This window comes from Triturus cristatus, chromosome 3_2 (assembly GCF_964204655.1).
Source record: "Triturus cristatus chromosome 3_2, aTriCri1.1, whole genome shotgun sequence".
Classification (NCBI taxonomy): domain Eukaryota; kingdom Metazoa; phylum Chordata; class Amphibia; order Caudata; family Salamandridae; genus Triturus; species Triturus cristatus.
Genome location: NC_140584.1, coordinates 341,695,034 through 341,718,966, shown reverse-complemented (window position 1 = coordinate 341,718,966; position 23,933 = coordinate 341,695,034). Strand labels below are relative to the sequence as shown.

The 23,933-nt window shown below is 49.3% G+C and overlaps 1 protein-coding gene across 4 annotated transcripts in view; it reads right to left on the bottom strand.

Moving 5' to 3' along the window:
• Positions 1–23,933, bottom strand: part of RUNX3 (RUNX family transcription factor 3) — a 460,239-nt gene that overhangs the window by 169,057 nt on the left and 267,249 nt on the right. For all 4 annotated transcript variants that reach the window (XM_085647821.1, XM_085647818.1, XM_085647820.1 and 1 more), the window contains one exon: positions 11–228. In XM_085647821.1, the coding sequence (XP_085503947.1) occupies positions 11–172 (162 nt within the window). In that variant the 5' untranslated portion in view covers positions 173–228. The remainder of the gene's footprint in view (positions 1–10; positions 229–23,933) is intronic.

The window sequence follows — 23,933 nt, the reverse complement described above, 5'->3', positions numbered from 1 at the left end:
GCCCCCTTACCTTGAAGGCCACGGGCAGCGTCTTGTTGCACCTCCAGTGGGACGGCAGCACGGAGCACAAGAAGTTGGGGCTGTCGGTCCGGACCAGCTCCCCTGCATGGTCCGCCAGCACGTCCACCACGGTGCGGGGCTCGGGCCGCGTCCTGCCGCTGCTCTCGCCCATCTTGCTGCAGGGGAAGGCGGTGGAGGGAGGTGTGAAGCGCCTGCTGGTGCCGGGGTCTACGGGAATACGCATCACAACAGCCCGGTTAGTGCCAGATCTGAGGATCTGCGGAGAGGCGAGCGGCGGCGGCTGCGCTGGGAGCGGGTCTGGGCCCGGGGCGGGAGGGAGGGGCCGCCACTTATGTGCTCGGGAGGCAGAGTCCTCACTGGCGCAGGAGGGAGTGAGGGCACAGGTTCGGGGGCTCAGACAGCACAGCACCACAGAGTTTGAGGGTCAGGCTCTTACAGGCTCAGGGATCTCGGGCAGTAGAGCACCACAGGGCCTAAGGGTCAACTCCTTACAGGCTCAGACAGCAGAGCACTACATGCTTTGAGGGACAACCTCTTATAGGGGGGGGGGGGGGTGCAGACAACACAGCACTACAGGCTCTAAGGGACAGCCCCTTGCAGGCTCAGACAGTACAGCACACTGTCTGATGGACAGCCTCTCACAGGCTCGTGGAGAGACAGACAGCACTACAGGCTCCGAGGGTCTGTCCTTACAGTCTCAGGCAGTAGACACCACAAGGTTTTAGGAACATCACCTTGGAGGCTCAGGCAGGACAACACCACAGGGTCTGAGGGTACAGACCTCAGGTCTAGTGGGCTCAGACAGGACAGCATCACAGGGTCAGGGGGCGAAGAGAGCACAGCCCAAAGGCACCGAGGGCATAGTATCATTCAGGTTCGGGGAGTTTGGAGATAACAGCCCTCCAGGCCCAGAGGGCACAGCCCTACAGGCTCAGAGGGCACAGCCCTACAGGCTCAGTGAGATCTCAGGGTACAGCTTCTACAGGCTCCGTGGCTGTGATGGCACAGGCCCCGAGGCTCTGAACACTCAGATCCCACAGACTGAGAGGTCCTGCGGCACTGCCCCACAGGCTCCGTGCGTGGGGTGTGCTGCCACAGCCCCTGGGGGCTCTAAGCACAAAGCCCCCACAGGCTCCGGGAGGCTCGAGGACAGCCGCAGGAGATCAATAGGACGCGCTGAGGGCGCAGCCGCACAGTCCCACAGGTTCGGCGAGGTCCCGGCGCACAGCCACCACAGGCACAAGAGTTCTTGGTGGTTTGGTCCCCAGAGGCGCAGGGAGACCGAGGTGCGGTCGGCTGGACTAGAAAGGGGGCGGGCGGTGTCTGAAGAAGCTGCAACCCCGGGATGTCCTGACGGAGTCAGCGAGGAGAGGAGATGAGAGGACTGTGTAACCAGCGCGATTCTCACGCACACCACTCACTGCGAGGAGCTTCCCCTCGAGGATGAGAGGGCGGGCTCAGGAAACGCGTGGGCTGGGGGGAGACCGGGTGTGGGGCTGTGGGACGCCTGCGTGCAGCTGCGAGATGAAGTGTGACGGGGCTGTGCGCATCTGATCCTGTGTGGGCGTCTGTAGCACTCTGTGTGAGCTGCCATGCCGTTCACGTGTGTTGCTGTGAGTGTCTGTATGTAATTGTGATTGCATTTATATAGCGTTTACTACACCCTGACGAGGCGTCGAAGCGCTATGTGAAGCTGCGAGATGATGTGTGTCAGGGCTGTGCGCATCTGATGCTGTGTGGGCATCTGTGGCGCGCTGGTGAATCGCCATGCCATTCCCGTGCGTTGCTGTTAGTGTCTGTATGTGACGCTGTGAATGCCCCATGTCCGCGTGCAGCTGTGAGTACCCCAGTGTGATGCGAGGATTCTCAGCGTGTGCGTTTGTGCCCTGCCTCTCGGTGGATATGAGATTCTGCGTGTGCAGGTGAGACATTCCTGTGTGCGGCTGTGAGCGGTGTGCGCGTCTGTGACCTGTCTGTGGCTGCGAGATGCCATGTGTGCCGCTGGGAAATTCACAAGGGTTCGGCAGCTGTGAGACGTGTCATGCCAGTGTGCAAATCTGAGATGTTGCGTGTTCCTCTATCCTCTGTGGCATGCCCTTGTGCGTCTGCTCGATGTTGTGTGTGACCGTTGTATGCCTGTGTGCAGTAAGTAGTGAGATGCGGTGTGGTCAGTTGTGGCACGCCTCTGTGCAGCAGTGCAGCCATGCATGTGTCTAGCTTTGGCATGCTGATGTTGTGATATGACTGTGTGCAACTATAATCGGTCTTCACGTATCTGCCCTATGCCGTGCGTGCTGCTGGGACAGGTATGCGCGCGGAAGTGAGTGCCTGCCGTGACGTGCCTATGCGCAGCCAGGAGATTTGTGGTCGTTGCTGTAATTTGACTAAATGCAGTCACGAGATGCTGCTTGCATCAGTAGTGCGCCGCTGTGTATGTTGCGAGATTACTGTTGCGCTCCTGCCACACGAGTGTGCCTATAATCCTGAGAAAAGAGTGGGCCTGCCCGTGAGAGAATACGCGTGTGTCCGCGTGTGCGCAGCTCTTAAATGCCTCTAAGATGTCTGCGTTCCCGTGAGATATGCCTGTAGGCGGCTGTGGGACGGTGCGTCCAGAGTTATGATGCACGTGCTCAGGATATTGTGACCTGCTGTGTTCAGATATAGACGTCAATGTCTCAATCTCCGTGGAGTCATATTCGCACCAGTGAGCTGTGTGCGCGTGGGCAGCTTTTAGATGCCGGCACCTTGGGTCCTGTAAGAAGATACGTGCGACTGTATGGTGTAGTGTTGTGTCTAAGATCGCTGTGCCTGTGTTCCTGTAACGTACACGTGTGATGGTCTGTGCTCCTAGCACTCCTATGTCCGTGTGCTGGTACAAATAGCCCTCTGGTGCCTGTGTCTGCGTTCCTGTAAAGTACGTTTCTGATGGTATGTGCGGCTGGCGGATGTCTGTATTGCACTGAAATGTCCGCGTGCTGATATGAATAGCTGTAAGGTGCCCGTGTCTGTGCCCCTGTAAATTACATGTGCGATGCACCGCGCATCTGACAGGTGTCCGTGCTTCACTGAAATGCCCGTGTCTGGTACAAACAGCTGTAAGCTGCCTGTGTTTCCACGTGTCCATACCCAGGTATTTAATGGTTATTTGGGTATACCCCTGTTGCTTTTGCTAGTGTGTGTCCACGAGGTGCCGGTCGCGGGATAGCCGTGATAGTCCCGATTTAAACTCCTGTATGATGCCGCGTGCAGCTTTGAGATGTCTGTGCCCGCGTGCCGCCCTGTGCCCCTCCATCTGAGGTGATAGTCAGGCGTGGGAGCGTGAGATACAGCGCGCAGGATTCAGGGGTGAGAGGGACAGAAACATTCACCAGCGCTACAAGGAGTTGGGGAATTATAAACACAGAGTGTGTGTTTGTAAAGTGCACAGTCACCCACGCGACACCTGAGCACTGAGTAACAGACTTTTATCAAATGGTACTCCTTTTCATCAACCTTAGAGGAAGAAAGGCTGAGTGGAGCAGCCCGGAAGTGGACCTGTGACCAGGAGGTCAAACAGAGGGTCTTGAATGGATACATTAGTCCGCTCAGCCGCTAAATCCATCTGTGTACTAGCCAATGTCAGACACTGCAGCTTCCACCGGGCCCGTAGATGGCAGAGACGTCATATCCGGTCGCTGGTCATTCCAAGGCATGTACAGGCCACGGCATGAGGGACAGACTCGGGGCAAAGTGCTGGATTTCTAGGAATAATTCCTTACAGGTTGTAGCAGAGGAGCAGCATAAGTGCCATGACCCTAACGCAAGCATGGAAAAGTGCCCTCTTCATCCCCTGCCCTGTAGTAGGAGAAGCCGTGGGCTGCTCACCTCCCCGCGCCCTGGAGCAGCTACACCTGCTGCATAATTAGCCTGCGCCTCGTTTTCATTCTGCTCACAAAATGTTTCAGATTTCGTCTCAAGAGAAATCTGGACAATAGGGGAATCTTTTTCAGCGACCAGGGCCCCAGAAAATCTCAAGGCAAGGAAAGGAAAGGGATGCCCTAAATATCCTTTATACAGGCACACAGGGGCGCAACTAGAGCCAAATTTCAGGAGGGGGGGTGGTGGTGGTGGTGGAGAGGGGGGGATCAGGGCTAACTAAAAATGTTGGGGGGGGGTGGGGGGTTAACTCTTCCAGCAATAGGCAGAGGGGAGATGCAGGGGCTCTAAGAATGGTTGGAAAACAACAGAGCCTCGTTTACAAGTCACATGCTCTGAGCAGGAAAGGCAGACAGATGCAGCAGGTAGGGATGAAAGTCCTATATGCATAGGCACAATCTGCAGGGGTTCCTTCATAGTGGCATACGCACAGTTTATTAGCGAACGCGCACAGCCTTAAGAATATGAATACTCTGAACAGTGGCATGCGGAATCACCACTGCCTCTCGATGACAGTAATCCAACAGAACAAAACAGAAGAAACAAGTCATGCGAGCACACGAACAGTACTGATACCGTCACTGTTGCCCAAATAAACTGCACCAATGAAGCAGTCGCAATATATATTATAACACAGAAAGCACAACCAACCACCCGAGTAAATGAAACACAGTTGAGAATGCGGGATCCCAGCACACTTTTTTTTATGTCTCTGTATTTTTTTATTGCAATTACAACAGGACCGAGTTACCCGGCGATGAACCATTTAACACCCTTAGAGCACCGGAGAGTGTCATATCACTTAACTCACTTAAAGTGCAGGCCCTAGATCTGAACACACGTGGTAGGCTGGGTAACACCAAGGGCTCCTAGTCTTACCAGGTTTTTCGGGGTGTTCCCGTGTTTTGTACACAGTTTCCTGTGCTCTCCCAGCCTCATAATTCCCAGAAGCACACCTCAGCGTGCAGGAGCATCATGGGCTTTCCCGCCACCCGTCCAGAGGGCGCTGTATTTGAAAGCAGTGTTCCCTGCTAATAAGACCTTCACATATTGCGGGGACGCACGGCCCGGCTTTAGCTTTGCGTCACAGGCAGCAAGGTCGTGGCTTTTGTTCATTCTCCAAAGTCTCTCAGGATTGTTTCATACTCTGTGTGGAAGAATTTCTCCTCCCTCATTTAACGCCATTTTGTTTTTGTATTATTATTTGTTTTACAGAGTTTTATATCGCGCGAACTTGACCCGCATCGGGTATCAGAGAGCTTTACATGGCACCAGTTGCGTTACATGAGACACATTTGAGGACAATTTTTTTTTTTGTTAGGCACAGGTAGATTAAGTGATTTGCCCAGAATCACAGGATGTTTAGCGTCACGACTCCCACCCAGTTCCCCAGATTCGAGATCGACCGCCCTAGAGTTAGGCCACCTCCTCTCTGCTTTAGATCCTTCCCATTGTGAATCTAGGCTCTAGCAGGCCTCATTCCGGGGTAGCCATTGAGCTATCAATGTGCGTCTCTTGTGCAGGCCGTGGTTGTGAAGAGCAGAAGAACAGGGATTTGTGGTAGCGACTGGATTGTAGTGCAAGCTGTCTAAAGGATTTCATGCAGTTGCCCTCCCAGATGTTCCCCAATTTCGATTTTCCATTTCAGCCCCAGAGCCTAACTCCATTTAGACGTGTCACTTGAGCCAGCCACGTTCATTACCAGTAGCGAGTGTTGCAGGTGGGTGTACCCTCGCATCTGTGCACCTCAGGGCACAGAGCCAACACTTCAACGGGTGTCTTTTGATCATGGGTAATGCACATGGTGTGGTTTGCCATAATGTAGATCAAGCAGCCCCACTTTTTCTAGGAGGTCAATTTCTAGTCTATGGGTCACCCCTGTCTCCGAACATCTAACCAATGATTGGGATCAATGGGCTGCCTAGTAGTGACGTCGAATGCCTGGTAGCCAGAGGTTTCCATCTTAAGGTGACTGCATGCATTTTTTGGATTTAAACCAGTGGGAGGCCACCTGTGCACAAGTAGTTGGTTAGGAAGGATTGGAGTCCTGTGAAAAAGCTGGGCAGCAGTTGTATAGGGGTGTGTATAGAAGTTCAGCAAGTGAAATCATTTTGAACAGCGCGCGTCTACCTATTACAGACAATGCAAGTGTGCTCCATGACTGAATATCTCGCTGCACTTGGTGGAGCAGAGAGATACAGATTCCTGCAGAGCCCTGGGTCTCTTGACATGATTAGTCCCAGGTATTTAAGGTGATGCTTGTCCCACCAAAACCTCAAGCTATGCTGAGTTTCCAGGCGTGGCCAAAAGAATGGGACATATATGGAATTTTCGCAATTGAAAGTCCAGCGGCGCCCCGTAGAGCCTCAGGATCTGCATCAATGTTGGTGTGGTATGGTCTGTTTTTTCCACATAAACAGAACATATCATCAGCATAGAGGGAGATTCTATTGGGCTCTATCTTCCTGCCCATTCCCCCACTTGATCGCCCACACCTGTGAATCCAACCCAACCCAACCCACTGGGAAGTGGTTTTACTAATAGGGTGAATAGTGGGGGGAACAACGGACATCCCACGCTCAAAACATTTTCCAAATTTCGCCTCAAGTGAAATTTTTATGGGGATGGACCTTAGTTCACGGAGCAGTGAAGAGAACTTTAATGTATCTGATAAAGAGTGGGCCAGAATTCCTGTTCTTTAGGACTTGAAGGAGAAAAAGCCAATTTACTGAGTCAAAGGCTTTTTCAAAGTCTATAAGGACCATAGTACTGGCCTTTCAGATTTGATCAATTCTTGATAGGGCTACATGCAAACGTCTCAGGCAATGACACACACTACAACTAGGCATAAAACCATTCCGAGCCTCATGAATAAGTGTGGAAATTATTTTCACAAGTTTACTGGTGAAACTTCAGCTAAGAGCTGCGCCTTTACATTGATAAGTGAAATGAGGAATATGAGGAGCAACTCGTTGGAGGCTTCCCAGGTTTTGGTATTACCAAGATAGTATATCCTCAGAGAATATAAGCTAATACACCTGTATGTGGGACCTCCTTGAACATTCCTAAAAGATGGGGAGTCAGAACAAGGCACCGTTCTTTAAAAATTCATGGGGGATCCTTGAAGGGCTGGGTGTTTTTCCAGTCAGCATCTCCCCTATTGCTTTTTGAATTTGTTTCTGGCGTTATAGGGAGGTCTAATACTAGTAAGGCATCCCTTTGGAGGGTGTGGCTAGCTAGATATATTTTCTAGCTGGTTTTCAACATCTATGTCTGATGGTGGTTGCCTCTTATAGGGCCATTTGTAATAAGTGGCACATGTGTCTGCAATTCCCAGCAAGTCTGTAATCAGGTAATTCTCTGGCTCTTGTACTGTAGAAACTGCTGTTGCGGCCATTTCTCCATTGGTCAGCCAGTGTAACAGTTTGTTCACTTTGTCACCACTGTACTGAGAGGCTGCCCACGTGGGCTTAGCAGCTTCTAGCACACATTGCTTGACTGTAAGTCTGGCGACCTTAACTTTGCTGAAAGTATTGTCATCATGTGTTCTACTCAATTTTTGTTTTAGTTTAGTAAGTTTTTGCTCAAGTGACAAGTCTTCATGCTATCCATCATTGGGTCTTCCAAGGAATAAGGACTAAACTTCCCCTCTAACACCCATCTTAAAGGCTTCCTAGCACTATACCCAAGTCTAGGCTGAAATAAGGGAAAAATCCATTACAACGCAGTCATTACCACGACCTACCTTTACAACGCAACTGTTACAACGCAACTGCCCTTACATCGCATGCCATTACAATGTATGCCATTACAACGCATGTCACTACAGCGCATGCCATTACAACGCATGCCATTACAACGCATGCCATTACAACGCATTATAAGGTAAGTAATGGAGATCTTTTTAGTATTAGGGTGGGTATGGGTTTTGGGATACCTGGAAATAGTAATTTTTAGCCCTACACTATCCAACACTTTCCCTACTGTTGCGCTCACTGGAGTGGGAATAGTAATTTTTACCCCTACACTATCCAACACTTTCCCCACTGTTGCACTCACCGGAGTGGGAATAGTCATTTTTACCCCTACACTTTTCAAAACTTACCCTACTGTTGCCCTAAAAGTATTATGCGTTGTAAGTTTATGCGTTGTAATGGAATGCATTGTAATTGTAGGTTTTAAAAATGCGTTTTAATGGCATGCGTTGTAAAATCATGCAATGTAATGGTAGTTGCAAAGTAAAGACTGCATTGTAAAAGCATGTGTTGTAATTGCATGTGCTGTAACATCATATATTCCTGAAATAAACCTCTTTATCCTCTCGGAGAAGATCTCTGAAGTCGTCTTCTAAAAGCCACCATGCATTTAAGTGCCAGATTCTTCAGAGACTTCAATCTTGGTGACACAGGCTCAGCTCTATCGGGGAGTGAGCTTAGGAACATCTCAGGAGAATACACAACCCAGACACCCTTCCCAGATCTACCTCCAGGGCAGGAAGATGAGTGGTGGAGGTGAATAATGCATGTATGCTCTGTCTTACATCGCTGAGATCCCGGGATAACACCCATTTAGAAAGGGAAGCAGTCCTTCAAGGTAAAATTGGGTCTTGTGTAACAATAGCAGTTTCCCCTCGACTGACGTTATCGGGCATCCTAATCTATCGCCCCCCTGACAAGCCTACACAGTGGCTAACCTCATTCGCTGAGCGCGTAGCCCCCCACGCTATGAAGGCAGCAAATTTCACCATCCTGGGAGACCTAAATCTCCATCTAGAGGATTCGCAGAACGGATTAAGCAAAATGTTTTTATCCAACTGCGAGGCTATCAACCTAACACTGCGCAAACGAGGCCCTACCCATCAGGCAGGCCACTTACTTGATCCTGTCATCTCCAATATTCTGTTTGACTGCACCTCCCCTGCCCTCCCCCTCGACTGGTCCGATCATTATGCCATTCACTTCACTCTGCCTGCTGATACTACAAAGAGCATGCCTTTTCTTGGCACTAGGAATAACCATAGAGCCTGGTCTAAGCTGAACATCTCGGCGTTTAACGCCTCTCTTATGGCCACCTGCCCCGATACCAATCTTGGGTGCACCTCTTTGGCTCAGGAAGTATCCCACTGGTTAACTTCTAACATTAATCACCATCTGCCGCCGCGTCCTAGACTACTGATCCCGCATCTCGCCCCTGCCCCATGGTTCACGGACGATTTGAAAGTAACTAAATCCGAATGCAAACATCTGGAGAGATCTTGGCGAAAAACCTACGCCCTGAATGACAAATTAACTTATCGTTCAGTACTCAGGCAATACCATCAAGCCTGTCGAAAGGCAAAAGCCCTGTTTGTCTCAGAGTCTATTGAAAAGGCCATTAACCGGCCGAAAGCCCTCTACTCTATGGTCAAGAAGCTAGCTGGCTCAAGTACCGCCCCCACTCCACCTGCGCTAGGGGAAGTGGAATGCAATGAAATTGCTGACTTTTTTATATCCAAAGTCGAAACCATCTACAATGCCCTGTCCCGAGTCTCCCCCATACCCCCTCCCGACCCCCCTACTCTGGACTCACTGAGCCCGCAATCTCAGGAAATACAGATCTCTGAATGGCCCCTGCTAGACTCCAACTTGCTGCTCGCCTGCATAACAAAGGTCAACTCAGGCTCCCCCTCTGGACCCAATTCCTATGAACATCCTTCACCAGCTCTCCCCTGACGCTCTACTAATCATTCAAGAGCTCCTGAATTCCTCATTGCGGGAATCTATAGTCCCGGATGAATGGAAAAGAGCTTTGGTAGTGCCACTTTTAAAAAAACCCGGTGCAGACCCCAAGACGCTCGCCAACTTCCGGCCCATCTCCTTGCTGCCTATGTTCTCAAAAATCCTGGAGAGGCATATCAACATACATCTTACATCTCATGTGGAGACTATAGGTTTTTTACATCCGTCCCAATCGGGATTCCGCTCCCACTTCTCCACCGAAACAACCCTCCTGGGGGTTACCGAGAACCTGCGCACCCGTCTTGATCACGGTGAGACCGCGGCGCTTATTCTTTTAGATTTAAGCGCTGCATTCGACATGGCTTCACACTCCATTCTTCTGAGAGCTCTGAGAACGGCTGGAGTTACTGGCCCTGCCCTTGCTTGGCTGGCCTATTTCTTAAATCACCGCACTTTTCAGGTTGTTTCTTCCGGCTCTTCCTCCTCTGTTCGCTCATCTGCGTATGGTGTCCCGCAGGGGTCTTCACTGAGCCCTATGCTCTTTAATATCTCCGTGAGACCCCGAGCAACCATCGTGGAAGACTCTGGTCTCTCCCTATCCTCATACGCAGATGACACTCAGATCCTTTTTTCCCTCTCCTCGGCCGCAGCAAACGCTCCATCTGCTCTTAAACTAGGACTTAGCCGAATGGCAGAGTGGATGCAGGCGAACCTCCTGAAACTGAACGGAGATAAGACGGAGGTGCTCATTCTGGTCAAGCAAAAGCACCTCTGGAGCCCTGCACACTGGCCGTCAGAAATGGGCCCACCACCCCTTCCAGTAACCCAGGTTCGCAATCTTGGCTTTGTCCTGGACGATTCGCTCTCCATGCGACATCAAGTGGTTAAGGTGGCAGCCACTTGCTTCTCCATCCTGGGGTGGCTCCGTAAAAGTTTATGGATGCTCCCAGTATGGACAAGACGCTCGGTGATCCAGGCTTTAATCACCTCTTGCCTGGACTACGGCAATGTGCTCTACCTAGGAGTTACCCTGGAGCTTCAGAGGAGACTTCAGCTTGTACAGAATTCAGCCGCCCGCCTCCTTTGCAAGGTCCCGTGGAGATCTCCAATTTCCCCCTTTCTTAGAGACCTTCACTGGCTCCGTATCGCTAACCGTGTCAAATTCAAGGCCCTCTGTTTTATGCATAAAATCAAGCAAGGGTCGACCCAGGTTACCTCAAGGCCCTTGTCCAACAATACTCTCCATCCCGCCTCCTCAGATCATCAGCTCATGGCTACTTTCTGATTCCGCGCTTTAAACTGACGAGAATGGGCGGATGCTCTTTCTCCTGCGTTGCCCCCAGGTTGTGGAATTCTCTTCCGGCTACACTGATACTCGAACCATCTCTGTTAAAATTCCGCAAAGACCTTAAAACCTGGCTCTTCTCTCAATAACAACTGTGATGCGTAATCATTAACTCTACTGGCGCCGGGAGACCCCTTGTGGGTAGCTGCGCGCCCTATAAATTCAATTACAAATACAAAATACAAACAGCAGGGTCCATGATGGCACTAAAATCTCCACCTACAATTATCATTCCTTCTGGTGTGGTACCAGCCAGTCCATCATTGCCTGTAGGGTACTATTAAGTAGTGTGGGCAGAGGTAGATGGGTCCAGAAGCTTCCCTTCACTAATCTGGAAATCACTACAAAGCAGCCCATGGTGTTGTTGTGCACTGTGAAGACTGACAATGGGAAGGATTTATGCAGCAAAAGCGCTACTCCTCTGGATCCTCTGGTGAAGAAATGATCTCTGCCACTTGTTGTTTTTTAATCATGTTCTTTATGATATGTATTGATGAATGTCATCAATTGATGTCTTTTTAACAGAATATCAATATACTTGTTTATTTAATTAAAAGATTATTGTTTTTTTTAATTCTTCATTTGAACTCATTTCTTGTACTGTATTTGTTGAGTGTTGCCTGGGAATTTTATTTTCCATTTGAAGCCAGAGGGATACACTTGTCTGTATCTTTATCTTCCCAGAAAGCTGCAGCTCCAACCCAGCAGGTGTGAAGACCCTTCTCGGCATTTGTTTGCGCTTTATAAATAATAAATCAAATCAATCGTACACCTGGAGTACATCGGGGAATGCTTTCTTGAAAAGTGTAAGACCCTACCTCTTTTCATTTTACTGTTGAGGTTATTCACATTCCAGAGGGTAGTCAGTAATCTCTGGGAATTTTCTTCTCCCTTAGGGGGGAAGTACGATGAGTCTAATCTGTGGTCGTGAGGCATACATGATAGTTGCATTATACAAACTGAACTAATTCCCACCCCATCTCTCCCACCATCCTCCACCTTTATCCATTAAGTATTTGTCACCCATAAGGAACAACTTTCTGTAAAACAATTGCTGGGGTTGGGTTAGAGTTTTTTGTTGTGTTGGGCACTCTAGGCTCCAGTGTGTGCCAAGCAAAGAATGGACGTTCGACTTTTTGTAGTTTGAGATGTCCCCACAATGTGTAGTCTTACCAGTTAACAAGAGGGGAGAAGAAAAGACGCCCTTTGCAGTTCAAAGTCATGCCATATTTCTAGTATTAAGTCTCTGTGCCAGGTTTAGGGAGCTTCTTGTATGTGGTGCTCCATCTCCTCGTCCTGAATCCCTCTGAGGTTTCTTCATGTGCGTCACTGCGCTGACCATGTGAGGTGCCTCTTCTGTGGTGCCGCCATTGTGCCCAGCATTCTCTTGGGCCCCCTGAGCTTTAAGGTCTTGAGAGATGGGAGAGGCCCCTGTGTCTCAGCTGCTCTTCTGTAGATTTCTTCTCTACCACCCAGTCCCAGGCACTTTCAGGTGTGCCAAAGAAGTGGGGTATGCCTAGGTGCAATTCTTTCGTTTTCTAGATACAGAAGCATTTAGATCAGCTGCTTGTTGCACCTTCATTGCTCTCTGCTAGAGGGTCAGCCTGTGTACATGACAATCGCTGCCCCTCTACCCAGGGAGGACCGTCCATGTCCTTAAAAGGAGTGTTTTTTGCCAAGTCTTGCTTAGATGGGGCTACAATCCCTCACTAAGGCACATCTCCAAGGAGGACCAGGAGGAGGGCCTGCACATTTGTATTGTGCATTGAGTGACAAAGGCATCTGAAATTCAAACAATGAACTATTTCCATTGGGTGCGGGCCTGTGTCGGGCTCCATGAAACAGTATTGGGCTTCTCCAGATGATCACCCTTAGGTCCTGCATGGGACTGGGGATTGTGTTGCGGAGGTGGGCTTCTGTGGTGTCCTTTACCCTCCAGCTGGGAACAAGGAAGACTACATTCTCTTCCTAGACTATGCCCTTATCTGCCAAAGATGCCTGCCTGGGTGCAAGGAGAGCTTATTACCGATAACATCAGCTCCAGGACAAGTAAGCCAACCTCACTAAAGAAAGTGCGGCTATTTATAGGACCAGACCAGCAGTTTCAGGTGGAAGGAATCCCTAGCTGATCATCAGTGACGACACGTACAGATGATCGGCATGGTGGTGAGCAGTCCTTGTGGTGTACACACTCTGCCCCAAAGATTTATATTCCACACCCTAAGATCCCTTGTGTGAAATGGTGGCAGGCTTTCTAAAAAGACACTTCCCTTGGGCTTCTGAAGTTATCTGGGCCCACACCTTTATTGTAAGTGACTTCAGTAAACCCTCAGGAAATATATTAGCAATTGCAGTGAAGTATGAGGAAAAATATAATATATGCCTAAGGTACCCTCTACCCTTAATGCCAGGATGTAGGTGTTGCTCCCAGGTTATATATTTTATTTATTTGAAAAGTTTTATATAGCGCTGGCTAGACCCAGAGGTATCAGAGTGCTTTACATGAGGAAGAACATTGTTTCAGAACATAGTTACACAGTTACATCAGTTGCTGGAGCGTAGTTACATGAATTACAAAAGCATAGTATAGGCATAAGGATAAACAAAGCAGGCAGGGGGAGAAACATTCAGGGGAGCGAGGAAAGGAATAGAGGAGGTAGACAAAGAATGAAGGAGGGAAGAGCTTGGGGAGGGGGTAGGAGACAGCGTGGAGATGAGGAAGTAACAGTGTCTGACATCCTGCTGGGTAGGTGACGGCTCCCAGCAGTAAAGAGATCATTCCCAGTCCTCCGTTATCTGTGATTCCCTTGTCGCGGTGGACTCTCTCAGCAGGGTCTCTGAGACTCCAGGGCACAAATGCTGGATCCCTCCCCAACAAGGGGAGTAAGAGTGCTTTGGCCACGGGCACACTCTGAAGAATAAAGGAGGGAAGAGGTGGGGGAGGGGCTAGGAAACCCAGCGGAAACACAGTGTCCGACGTCCGGCTGGGTAGGAGATGGCTCCCAGCGGTAAGGGGATCTTTCCAGTCCTCCGCTATTTGGGACTCCCTTGTCGCTATGGACTCTCACAGATGGATCTTTGAGACTCCAGGGCATAAATGCTGGATCCACCCCCAACAAGGGGAGAAGGAGTGCTTTGGACAAGGGCACACTTATGGAGGCCATTTTAGGGACAGTCGGGCTGGTAGAGAAAGACCCTCACTGTAGAAGGAGAAATGCAAGTTGGGTCATTGGTTCAGTAGCCTGGGAGACTGATGCCCCTATGCAGCCAATGTTGATGGTAGTAGGAGAAGATCAGTAAATGAATGTGTTGGGTGCCATTTTGATCTACACTGTAGAAGCTAAAGAGCCGGATGGGGGATATGCTCAAGGTCTGGTCGAGGTCCAATTTTTGTCCATGAGTAGTAGCTCATCTATACATCGGGACCCCCTCGACTAATGGGACAGCTCCCCACTCTGGTGGAAATACCTCGGCGTGCGCCATTTTAGGGACATCGTCCCTCTCCGGTGGAAGTACCTTGGGGGGCACCATTTTAGGTTCAGGCTCGGCGAATTCCAATTTAAGAGTAATTGCCGAGGTTTCTAGGGGATTAATTTTAGCGCCAATCAGTCTTCTGAGCCCACAATTGGGCTTACATGTGGCAGTTTTACGCTCCGCGATGCCCCAGCGATCTTGAACAAAATTGACTAAGCACCCGCATCGAGGAGATCAGCTCCGCCACTCCCAGTGTAGAGCGCTGATTATAAGAATCTGTAGATCCCTGTGACTCTGAAGCTGGACTTGCCACAAGCTCTGTAAATTACTTTTTCTCTGCTATGCCTCTTTCCAGTTGGTACAGCAGGACCCGGATGCTGGGTCATCCTCTCTCTATGGTGTTATGTCCCTGGCGGGCGCCATTTTGTCGTCAGAGTTTTTTATGTGGGCATAATTCGGTAACCCTCCAGTCCTCTGAACTCCCATTAAGATCGCTGGAGGTTAACTCCGTTCTGACACTCACTGCCTCACAGTGCCGGCTGCGCATCAGCTGTTAAGTGCGGGACCCTCTCATCATCAGAGCCGTCACCCGCAAGCACCCTGCTTGTTCACCAGGCGAAGCTGAGTCAGAAGAGTGATGTCGCGGTCACTCCGCAGGTGCCGGGGGATCGTTGGGTAATTCTTGGTTTGTAAGCAGAGAGGGCCACTTGCAGCTGGTTAGGGGCCCCCGGCCGGGAACGCCTACAGCAGAGGTCCGGTGGGCCGCAGCCTGAAGCCTAAGTCTTCGCTGTTCCGACTCGCTTCCCTGTAGTTGTGGTTATCTCTGAAGGGCTCAGATTGTTCGCAGTACACAGGGAGGGGCGTTCAGCAATGATTTTGTGGGCCGCTGGCAGTTTTTCAGCAGCCAGGTGCAGGATATTTGGCGGTCGTGGCAGAGCCGAGAAGCACCCGCTCACGCCGCCATCTTGCTTATATATCTTATAGGTTAGTCCCAGGAAGTCAGTCCTTTGGGGATGGTATTGAACTAAATGGGCATTATTCACAAAGGTAAACTTAGCTAAAATGGTCGCCGAGTAGGAGCTCGACATAGGAGCTCCGGGGCTTGGGGTCACACCTGTGCGAATATCCCTGTCTATGCCCCCATCCACAAAGATTCCGTAACGCAACTTTACAAAGGAGAGAGAACCTACCGAAGCTCGTTGGAGATACCGCTGTTCTGGTGGTCCGTCGTTGATTTCTTTGGGGACCGGTGCCTTGGCATATCTGGAGCGGATGCAGAGCTCCATCGTAGCAGCCACAGGGTGACTCTCCTGCCGGACCAACATCACCTCTTTCCCGGGGCGCTGAACATCACCCTGAGCTCCAAGGCTCAGACGGTAAGCTGGGGACTCATCATGGAGATCACCGCACCGTCATAGCAGCCGTCGCTGAGATCCCTGCGACAGAGGGGGCCCGGGGGTCCGATCCAGCAGCTGGAGGGGGAGTCTCCAATGTGCTGGATTTCACCCCCGAGCCCCCAAGTCTGAGACGGTGAGCTCTGGAAGCAGGAGAACACCGCACCCCCCTTCCCCCTTGCTGCCGAGACCCCTGAGGCTCAGTTGGCTCAGGAGCTGTTACGCTGTGCTCTGGGACGTCGTGCCACAGCACGGGTGAGCTCCCATGCACTGAGAGAAGGCCGGTTGAGTCAGGTCGTTGATGGAGTGCGCTGAACGGAGCACGTAACACCAGCCACCGCTAATAAATTCCTGGGGGCCTAGATGTTCCCCCCCGCGGTCTCTTCTTGTCTCGACTTAATGAGGAGTTTGGGGCTGGGGGCTACAGGCTCAGCGGGCACTGATTAATGAGCCGCGCCGGCTCTGGCTTGCCCGAAGGTGCTGCCGGCTCTACTGGTTTTACTCATAACTGATTTGTGGCTGCCACATGAGCCGGGCCTTTTATTTGGACTCCTTTTGGGCTGTTGTGTGCATTCATGAGCGCCCATTTTGTATATTTTATGGCATGTTGCTATGGTTAGTCTGCCGTTTTGTCCTCCTACCTTAGATCCTGAATAGGGCGCCCCCTTCCCGGGTCTAGAGGATCTGATGAGCATGGAAATAGAAATGGGCCTGCTCCTTTCCCAAACTGTGGTGGCCATCTTGGAGTGGGCAGTTACTTTACCTATATCGACACTCTTGGGCCCTGCTGTGTTTGCCCAATATCACACAGTGGGTGATAACTATATCCTTATGGTTGAATGCAAATTGCTTGCCTGAACTGCCTCCCATTTAATGTGGGAAATCCATCCCAGGGACTGCCTTCCAGTCACCACGGTCCAGCCTCCGGTCTCTTAGCACTTGATAATCTGGCCCTTAAGAGACTAATCTACCCAAAGGATCTCGAGGAGCACCGCTAGCAATTACGATTCAAACCATCGTCTGCTCTCCTTGCTGAATCCCTCTGTCACGCCCCGACCCCTGCCCTGGTCACTTGGAATACCCACGCCTCCTATGGTGGGGGCAGACATCAGCCCGGACGCCTGCTTACCTGCACCTCCTTTGTTTGGAAACAAGCCCTGTGATAACATGGAGCCCATTGTTTCGAACCGCTTCTCTCCCAACCTGGAAACCACTGGACATAACACTTTCTGAATCAGATATCTACCGAACGGATGTATGACGTTACAACGCACACTTTTACAACGCATGCACTTACAACGCATTATTTACAACGCATAATCCATTACAACGCATGACATTACAACGCATGACACTACAACACATTTTAAAAAAATACCTTTACAACGCATTTCCATTACAACGCATACTACCTTTACAACGCATACCATTACAACGCATAATATTAAATTACATTTAAGGTAAGTATTAGATAGTATAGGGGTAAAAGTTACTTTTCTAACTCCAGGGGGTGCAACAGTAGGGTAAGTGTTGGATAGTATATGGGTAAAAAGTACTATTCTAACTCCAGGGGGTGCAACAGTAGGGTAAGTGTTGGATAGTATAGGGGTAAAAATTACTATTCTAACTCCAGGGGGTGCAACAGTAGGGTAAGTGTTGGATAGTATAGGGGTAAAAATTACTATTCTAACTCCAGGGGGTGCAACAGTAGGGTAAGTGTTGGATAGTATAGGGGTAAAAATTACTATTCTAACTCCAGGGGGTGCAACAGTAGGGTAAGTGTTGGATAGTATAGGGGTAAAAATTACTATTCTAACTCCAGGGGGTGCATCAGTAGGGTAAGTGTTGGATAGTATAGGGGTAAAAATTACTATTCTAACTCCAGGGGGTGCATCAGTAGGGTAAGTGTTGGATAGTATAGGGGTAAAAATTACTATTCTAACTCCAGGGGGTGCAACAGTAGGGTAAGTGTTGGATAGTGTAGTGTAATATTATGCGTTGTAATAGTATGCGTTGTAATGGTAGTATGCGTTGTAATGGAATGCGTTGTAAAGGTAGTTTTTAAAAATGCGTTGTAGTGTCATGCGTTGTAATGTCATGCGTTGTAATGGATTATGCGTTGTAAAAAATGCGTTGTAAAGGTAGTGCGTTGTAAAAGTTGCGTTGTAAAGGTTGTTCCCCCTACCGAACCTATCGAAAAATGCGGCAAAAAACGTCAAACATAGACTACTTAAAACGCATCCGGAAACCCTTATCTCAGACCCCTACTTCTCTATCAGAAAGGGTGTTACCATAAATGACCTCATCCTCTACACTAAACGGCATGCTCAATGGCGGAAGGCCTTCTACTCTCTGCTCAGTATCTCCACTTCCCTGAAAACGCCTCATGGCCTTAGATTGATAGTGGCAACCTCTTTGGATTTCAGAGTTGATGCCAACATCTCCCTCTACAAGAGCGGAACCCTCCTTATACAAGCCTCAGACTGCAATCTAGTGTTATTTGACAAACTTTTCCCCCACCATCATGAATACAGTGGCTAATGCCAATTCCGCCCTCTTTGGAAGGGCAGGGCCCCCAGTGGTCCCCCAGCCCTCGCAATCTCTATCTCTGACATCTCCTACTTCTCCATCTCTCCACCCCCAGCCCTCACAATATCTATCTCCTACCTCTCCACCCTCAGACCGCAATCTAGTGCTACTGGACAAACTTTTCCCCATCATCATGAATACAGTGGCTAATGCCAATTCTGCTCCCCACGGAAGGGCAGGACCCCTAGCCCTCGCAATCTCTATCTCCGACCTCTCCTACTTCTCTACCTCTCCTCCCCCAGCCCTTGCAATATCTATCTCCTACCTCTCCACCCTCATCCTTGGATCCCACAGCATCGAAGGGCCCCCTTCTAACTACCCTAACTCTTAATAACAACTCACCTGCCATGTATGCAATGTGCGAACAGCGACAGCACAGTCATCACGCTAACCTGCCTGCTCCCTCCCCCACATTATTAGCAAGCCCTAACTCCACTAACGACATTGCTTACAGCACCGCCCCATTCTCCCAAGACACCTTCCTCCAGTCCAACACATTAACCCATCAGGCTTCCACCGGCCTCCAGGGTCTCTATATGTCAGTCCCCTCCTCCCCTATCTTACCCATCCCTCCATGCTTGCAACTCCATTGCCATGAACCCCTTCCCTCGGGGCACAGTCAGTCGCCATCCGCCCTATCTTGCCCCGACATCACTAGTTCCTCCCCTATCCTACCCATCCTTCCAAGTGTGCAGCTCCATCTCCCAGAATTTCTTCCCTCGGGGCACATTCAGTCGCCACCTGCCCCACTTTCCTCGGACCTCCCTTGCTCTCACCAGCTCCATGGTCCCTGGGACCTAGCCTCCCAATCACAACCTCACACCTCACTGGAAGGCCATCTGAGCTAAATAGCACTCAGCCTACAACAACTTAAGACAGAGGTTCGCAGTCTACTACATATCACGGAGGCTTTATTGTCTAACTCCAGACTAAGCTGCTCCACCAAGAAAAATCACAATTTTTGCTCGCTTCCAGATTTTGTGTGTACCAGGCCCCCCTCCGCGCACTATGCTCGGCGGACACCTTCTCATGTCACCCACACACCTCATAGGTGGTCCACCGTTCCACTCCCTAATGACCCTGCTCGCCCCTCCAGATGTAGAGCCTCCCCATCTAATACTGATACGCGTTCTCTCCTACACTCCTATGCTCCAGCACACCCCCCCACCATAGCAAACGTGCAACAAATTGAGTCCATCCCCAATGACCCCTTCAGGGAACCTAGGTCAAACACCAGAACCTTAAACGAGAACAACCTCATGAGAGTCACCACCACTCTTCTGGCACTAACTGACACCAACATAAGTCTCAAATGCGCGCTTCTAAATTGTAGCTCGGCAGCTAAGCACGCTGCGGATATTGCCGACCTCACCCTGGCGCAGGATCTTGACCTTGTAATGCTAACGGAAACCTGGTTAAATGACTCAGCTGCCCCCATCCTGGACCTTTTAATACCTCCCAATTATGATATCATTAGGTCGGACAGATCCATTGGTCAAGGTGGAGGCATAGCATGTTTACATCATAGCAATCTTACAGTGAAAGTATTACAGACTGACCCCCTGCCGTCTTCTGAATACCTATGCATTGATGTGTCTGGTGGCAATAATCACTCCTGCAAACTGCACACATTTTGCCACCCCCCTCACCCCCCGGGACAACCTTCCCTTCTCAGAACTGGTCATGGACATTATCTCGGCCAATGCTGATTTCCATGGCACTCAGATCTTCCTGGGAGATTTCAACCTCCACTGGAACGATGTAAATGATGCTGTAGTCAATAGCCTTAAATCCTTCCTTCTTGACCTCAACCTAACCCAAATATGTAACAGCCTCACTCACATCAAAGGAGCTGCCTTAGATCTTATTATTGGTAAGCCCAACTCCATCCTCCTGGACCTTATCCTCCCATGTGATTGGACAGACCATTATTGCATTTCCTCCCTCATTCTTGACTCTGTAAGAGCACGTAAAGAGCAGTCTAAGAACCTCAAACTGCTGAAAAGATGCCAACGGAACATCAACCTGCAAGATCTGACTGCTCTCTGCGAGAACATCCTGCCCCCCCCACCGAGCATTTCTGATGTTCACGAACTTACGGCCCACTATAACCACGCAATGCTGAACGTACTAGACTCGGTTGCACCACTACAGCTTAAAAGAATGTCCTCTAAACGCTCCAAACCTTGGTTTATGGATAGTCTTTATTCCGAAAGAAGAAACTTAAGGCGTGCTGAAAGGCGAAGGCGGTCCTATCCCTCCCTTGCGCATCTCTACCACCTGAGATCCCCGAGAAGCATTTATAAGAAGCGCATCAAATGCTCGAAGGCCCCTTTTTTCAGAACTCAACGAGATCAAGCTAAAAACCGTCCAAAAAAACTGTTCGAACTCATCAAGTCCCAAGCCAATAGTCATGCAAACCCTGCGTCTCTGGGTCAAGGGACACTGCTAATTGTGAAGAATTTGCAGACTTCTTCACTGCTAAGTCTAGTAAGATCAAAACTGAATTATGATCTGCCCAGGACCACCTGTCGATCAGTCCACGGACCTCCTTCTGTTCACTAGGCATGGCTATCTCTGACCCTGTGCATCAGACCCCCCCTAAAAACAATGCATCCCGGAGTCTGTTCCAAACCCTGGATGAGTGCACTACACGCAAAACACTGTCGACTCTGAAACCTTCCAATCATTACAATGACCCTCTGCCATCAAACTTTTTCCCGGAAGTTAGATCCCCCTTACTAACACTGTGGACTAAGATTATCAATGCATCACTTCAGCAAGGTGATATTCCGGACTGCCTAAAATCGGGGCAAGTTACTCCGATTTTAAAGAAACCAACAGCTGATCGCACGGACCTGCATAACTTTCTCCCAATCTCCAACATCCCCACACTGGCAAAGCTCCTGGAGAAATGTGTGCTTGCCCAACACTGCAACCACATCGACCATTTCCAACTCCTGGACCAATGCCAATCTGGTTTCCGCCCGGGCCATAGCACAGAGTCGGATCTAACGCATATTGTCGATGATGCGCTAAGAATGCTGGACGACAATGAGTCGTGCTTACTGATACTTCGCGACCCCTTGTCAGTATTTGTTACTGTCAAACACGATAACCTAATTGACCTCCTGGAACATAGGATCGGCTTGTCTGGGCTGGTGCTTAACTGGTTCTCTTTGTTCCTCCTGAATAGATCTCAAAGCTTCAAGGTGAACCAATCCAAGTCCCATCCTGCACCGGTTACGCTGGGGGTTCCACAAGGTTCAGCACTCTTGCCCACACTCTTTAACATGTCCATGGAGCCTCTAACAGAAATTCTGAAATCATCCAGCATTCACTATCACATGTATGTGGATGACACCCAACTTTATTTGAAGATCGCCTCCCCTGAGGACATTCAGTCCCTCAATTCAGTCCTACTGGAAACACAAAGCTGGCTGACACGGAACCACCTGAAGCTAAATTCTCTAAAAACAGAATTCCTCCTAATCTCACCCCACAAGCAATCCCCGGTCATGGAACAATGGCTGAATCAGCTTACTGCTCTCAACTGTAGACCTCACCTCGTGGACTCGGCATCCTCGCTTGGTATTATATTAGACAATAGTTTGAACATGCACCCCTCACCAAAGGAGCGAATTTCCAACTCAGCATCTGAAGGAAGCTCAGACCCTTTCTCCCTGCCCATGACCTAAAGGTTGCAGTGCAATCATTAGTGATCGCAAAGCTGGACTATGGCAGTGCAACGCTGTGTGGCTTGCCCAGAGGGAAAACGCTCCTCTCAGTGTGGTCCTCAATTTTGCTGCTAGGCTCTTAACGGGAACTAAAAAATGCAACCACATCTCTCCGGACCTGCTGGCCCTGAAGTGGCTCCCGTATAAAGCTCGGATACAGTTGAAAATTGCATGCATGGCACACAAAGCCATCCATTTCAAGACCCCGCTGTACCACGCCCAGAACCTGGAGCTCTCATATGGTACAAGAGCCTCCAGAAGTGCCAGCACCCTTTTACTCAAACCACAAAAATTCAAGAAAAAAAGACTTACTATCGAGCCTTCTAAGGCATGACGCCGAGGATCTGGAACTCTCTCCCCCCTTCCACTCTCCATTTCAAAATGGAAGGTGAAGGACTCCTGAAGAAATTTCTGCCTCGGTCCCCCTTCCCCACTTGACCTGGGGTCCATAGCTGCTGTTTGTAGCCCAGAGGCTTTGCTGGCGTGATTGCTGGACATTTTTAAAATGTTGCGCTTTTCGCTTTGCTGACTCTGTATGTTTGCCTATACCCTTCCTTGCTGCATAATTTGTAAAGCGCTCTGATACCCTCGGTGGTCATGTTCGCGCTATATAAAACTTTACAAATAAATAAGTTCAGACCTGAAGTCTAGTTCAGACCTGAAGTCTAAACTTAGACTTCAGGCCTAAACTTAAACTTCAGGGATAAAGTTAAACTTCAGGTCTAAACTTAGACTTCAGGTCTAAACCTAAACTTCAGGTATAAAGTTAGACTTCAGGTCTAAACTGAAACTTCAGGTCTAAACTTAGATTTCAGGTATAAAGTTAGACTTCAGTTCTAAACTTAAACTTCAGGTATAACATTAGACTTCAGGTCTAAGTTTACCTTTGTAAATCAGGCCTTTTGACATCATTAATCAGAAAAAGCAAATATAGATCTGCAAGACACGTACACCACGAAACATGCACCAAACTTGACACAAAGCAGCATTTAACACTCCTCCCATCTTACAAAAATAAAATATCATGAAAGACTTGCGTCCTGCATTCAAATGCAATGGCAATACAGACAGCAGAACTACACAGCATACACAAACACAATTATACAATTAGATGGAGCAACAAGTGGGTGTCTTGAAAAAAGGAACACAATATGTCAACTAAATTATATCTTCCACAAGAACTGAATCACAGCTCAATTCACCAGAAGTATAATTTTCCAACTTAAGAGACATAATGCATGCCAAAGGAAAGGAATGATATATAACAGAGCAGACTAGACATGTTAGTTAAACTCTCCTCAAGGAGTCAACCTGCCACCAAAATGCAAAAAGAAAATGTATGTTAATGAAGACCACTCCTTGCTCAAGAATATTATTTATAGTTAAGTACCAGCCACTTGAAAGCATGAATACCTTCAATTATTTAGGCATTTGTTTTTAGTTTATGCTCTACAGGGCTTCTCATAAAGGGAAAGCCATCATCGTATCGAGACAAACTTCCACTGCAGTGCTGAGAGGCAAGCAGAGGACTGGCAGTAAGTCGCTAAGCATGATTCGCCAAGCATACAGAAACAAGCATTGGCAAAGCCAATAGCTCTCGCCTATGAGGTATTTGCTCTGCCAATGTCTTTTAGCCATGTTGTACAGCTTTGTGGCTGCTGTTCAGGGTGGCTGCTTTTCAGCATGGCTAAAAGATAGTGGCATGGTATGGAGTGGAGAGGCGAAGAGGAGAGTGGCATAG